The sequence below is a fragment of the Ipomoea triloba genome, chromosome 15 (assembly GCF_003576645.1).
Source record: "Ipomoea triloba cultivar NCNSP0323 chromosome 15, ASM357664v1".
Lineage (NCBI taxonomy): Eukaryota > Viridiplantae > Streptophyta > Magnoliopsida > Solanales > Convolvulaceae > Ipomoea > Ipomoea triloba.
Window position 1 is genome coordinate 4,230,676 of NC_044930.1, and position 4,481 is coordinate 4,235,156.

General features: G+C 35.8%; 1 protein-coding gene across 1 annotated transcript; it reads right to left on the minus strand.

The window, feature by feature from the left end:
• Positions 1–1,730: 1,730 nt before the first annotated feature.
• Positions 1,731–2,927, minus strand: LOC116007242 (transcription repressor OFP2-like). The gene has a single exon (XM_031247867.1). The coding sequence runs from the start codon at positions 2,858–2,860 to the stop codon at positions 1,850–1,852; it is 1,011 nt and encodes a 336-aa protein (XP_031103727.1). The 5' UTR covers positions 2,861–2,927; the 3' UTR covers positions 1,731–1,849.
• Between the last annotated feature and the right edge of the window lie 1,554 nt (positions 2,928–4,481).

Consider the following 4,481-nt stretch of genomic DNA (forward strand, 5'->3'; position numbering starts at 1 on the left):
ACCTTATCTTTCTTTTCTCTTCACATTATGTTTTTATTTAGATGGAACAATTTTCTTCTGAATTAGAGATGCCCTTAATATTATAGACATCGGTCAATCATGTAAAAGTTATCGCGCAACATATGCATAACTCAAATTAAAGCCATGAGAGCTCTCAAGAAAGATGGAAAAATGAGAAGTTGTCCTCAAAGGGTATCTTCTTTTTTGGATTAGAGGCTAAAGCTAAGGGGTTTGACAGAAGAGATTGTCAGTGATGGAGAGTGTACGATGACTATTACTATGAGGAGTAGTAGTAGTTACATGAGAATTTACTGTTTCTTGTGAGATGCACCTTCTTGGGTGGGAGAAAGCGACAAAATCTCCACTCTATATATATTTTGGCAACATATCAGTCTTTGAACGCAGGCTAGTAGTAAGTTTCCTTTATTTTGCTATGTTGGAAACAGACTGTTGTTGACAATTGACCAAACAATCCCTTAGAAGTTATCAAAATGCCACTACACTTCACTTGGTTGTTGTTTTTCCCCCTTTTAACTTGGAAAAACTACCTAATAGTGATAGGTATATTCTTGGTTTAGTTTTTATCCTTCTTGTTCTGTTGTTTTCCAAACTTTCACTTTGCTTCAACAAATATTTATTTATTCTAAAGTAGTTAAGTTAAGTTCATTAGCTAATATAAGTTTCAGTTTGGGCTTTGTGTACCCAGAATTGTGCAGTTTGGTGTTGAGTTTTTGATCTAGATTGACTCAAATTTTCTCTTCATACGTTTGGGATGGATGGGATTTAGACTATAGTTCGACAAAGTCAGAAAATCTAAATTATCTAAAAAGAATAAACATGACAATGTGCATTACCATGCTTTAGCAAATAATCAATTGAACAATGAAATATGTTGATTTTTAAAAAAAAAAAAAATATTGTACTAGTAATCCAGTTTACAAAGTGAGACTCACCTAATTAAGTTTTGATTGAACTTTATACATTATATATAACTATATAAGACAGCTCTTCTAAAAGCATTTGCATACACAACGATTTAATACCCTCTTTTATTGTTAGTTATTCCATTCAATACCCTCTTTTATTGTTAGTTATTCCATTGAACCATGCATAGAATTGGCCATGTGTCCATATCCAAATGAAACAAAAACACACTTCCATTACCACTTTTCATTTATTATTATAATATATTACATACAATAATGTTTTTATATAGTGTTCTGTTATATTATACTGAAAAATACGACTATCCGCAAAATAAAGTTATTAACTTATTTTGATTGGTCGGTAAGTTGAGTTGTATAAATTCCGCTCTAATGTAACAGTCCAAACCACCCCACGGTATAAACTCCACTCATATGCGCTCCTATGTAATAACTCACAAACCATCATACTCCTATGTAATAGCTCAAAAATCACACAAGAGAAGTAAACAACACTAGGAAGATCCTGTGCGCGACGAACTCGATTAAGAAGATATTGATAAAAATTAAACTCATAGACTTCTGTGTGAGAATCATACTCCACAACTTGATAAATTAAACTTTTCAGGGCACTACGCCTCTATCTCATTATATAAAGTAGATGGTTAGGGGAGTTGTATTTTAATTTATAGATTATACAATAAGAGAGACTATTGGTAGCCGAAATGAATAATTCCTACCAACTTAATTCTTGATTATAATAATTTAAATATTGGATTTGTTGTTGAGTAGAGTACTAGGAGAAAATTAAAGCATGAAAGTTTATTATAATAATTATTATGAGTGGGAGAAAATTACTGATGATAGCTGCAGTAGCCAATAATTTACATAATATTATTAGAACAGAAAATTAAATAGTTACTTAATTAATTTAACCTAACATCGGTGATATCAAACCAGATTTGTTTGAACACCTTGATGATCAAATCATGGTACTCATTAGAGTTGAGAGACAGATAGCAAGCAAGAAGATTTTCCAAGTCTTTGGATGCTCTGATGTTGTTCTCCACTATCATCTCCACCATTGATTCCCTGAAATCTCTCTGTGGATCCTTAGATGACTTCACCACCGCGAAGCTTTTGGCCGCAGCAATGCTCGTGCTTCTTCTCCCCTGCAGGATTCTCCGGTTGCCGCCGATGATTCTCGGGGAATTTGTTCTCAGTTTCACGCCGCCCCCCGGCGAGTTCCCGGAGAATCTTCGAACAGGGCACGCCCTCTGTTCTTTCGCTGTCTTGCATGATGGATTTGGTTGGGGTTTTATCCTTAGATTGTTGAGGGATTCGTCGAATTTTTTGCCGGGTTTTGTTATGATGGGAGGGAGGTCGATTTTTGAAACGGAATCGAAGTCGTGAAGTTCGTGATCGGGCGACAGGGAGAGGGAATCTTGGTCGGGGGCGCGGCGGGGGACGAGGGAATCTTGGTCGGAGGAGAAGGAGGTGGTGCTGTCGAGGGGGGAATATTCTGGGTAGTCTTCAGGGGTGGAATCGGGCTTAGTCCAGACGGATGATTCCATGGAGGGGCGGCAGCTACAAGCGGCGGAGACGGCGGTGGTTCTGCCGCTGCTCCGCCGCTTCTTGGGGCGTTTATTGGCGGATTTTCGTGGGGGGTCCGGCGAAATGTGCGGTGGCGGCGGCGGGGGACAACTTAAGTGTCTGGAGAAATAGTACGATTTTCTGTGGGTTGTTTTGGTTGATGAATAGGATGATGAGGATGATGTGGGGGGCTGCTGGTTTTGATGATGTTTTTTGATACAATTGATGTTGTTGTTGATGTTGTGATTTCTTCCACTTTTTTTGGCCTTGCCCATGCCCTTCTTCAGCTTGTGAAACCAAGCATTTGGTATCATGTCTGATAATCTAAACCTATGATTCCCCATCTCTCTCTCTCTCTCTCTCTCTCTCTGTTTCTTGATTTTACTATGCTTCTGTCTTTCTTTTAAGAGTGTGACTCAACAGGTTGTTGCATGTGGGGAGGGGATACAAGGAGGATAAATAGAGAGAGAGAGAGGGTGGAGTAGGGGGTGGGGTCCATTATGGAAGAAAAAAATATGTCATAAATCAATTAGATTATTAAGCCTGCTTTTATTTAATTATTTCTAGTACCCACAATGAGCATTCCAAATTAGGTAAAATTCACACACTACTACTTTCAATGTTCAATCTTATTTAATTGTTCACAATCCGCAAATTATATTGTGGACCATGGTCATTGTTGATATTGCAGTTATGTTGAACTGATACTGCAGTTGTGTTGAAAAGAAACTGCAGTTGTGCGGAATAGAGGTCATTCATCCGCTCAATACAACTGCAATATCAGTTCAACACAACTGCAGTATCCGTTCAACACAACTGCAGTATCAGTTCAACACAACTGCAGTTCCATACGGTCTGCGCAACTGCAGTTCCCTTTCAACACAACTGCAGTATCAACCATGACCCATGGTCCACAGTATAATGACTGGTCACAATCTATCCTCCAAAACTTACTCAGTTGTCCATGCGAACAATTTCTCATTTTATGTTACCTTTGAAGGTAGGGGTGATTAAAATTAAATAAAAAATCCTTTCAAAAAAAAATTAAATAAAAAATAAAAAATTGAATGACCGAGAAATCGATGATCAATAACCAAATTGAATGAATTTTTTATTTTGAATCAATTATATATTGTGAAGTTTTTTTTTAATAGCTATTTCGATTTTTTAGTTGGTTATCAATCTGTTGTGGCTATCTTGATGGTTAGGAATTCAATTGGCATTTAAACATTGAGATATGTAATAATAATCTATATCCCGTTAGTTATCCATTATAAAGTTATAAAAATGTTAGTTATTTAAGTTTTTTGGTTAGTTGATTATAAGTAAATAAATCTTATGTTTTATTTATTTATTGTTTTTGGAGAAAAATTAAAAAGAAAAAATCTTCGATTAATAAATACATCATAAATTTGTTATGGTGAGTACGTGGCGGTGATTCTCTTGTCATGACTAAGGGGAAATGCTAATTATTATTATTGTGTTAATGGGTGAAGTCACCTAGCTGAGCTGCACTGCTGAAAACACAAAAGTTTTGTTTGTATTATACATGTGAGGGTTGAGTGGCAGTATAGTATGAGTATCACACTCCCAAAGTGGAATAAATTTAGAAGCCTAATCTGCTTCTCCATTCCCTTTCACAATTCCCATAATTAACCACCAAATGTTTGTAACGGAGCTCGAGACATCTATATTTATTTACACTCATCCTCGAAAAGGATGTTAGCTCATGTACGATTCACCATTTCAGTTAACACATTCACTAATTCAAAAAAGTGTGATGATTTTTTTTATTATAAATATTTTAAAGCGACAAAATGCTATTATTGTGTTTACTGTTTAGTAACTCATTGATTGGAAAAAGTTTAATTTAGATCAATCAGGATGTGATTGCTATACAAAATTACAAATGGAAGAAGTTTTTTACTTTTTCTATTTATTTATTTATCAATAACTAAACTTTAG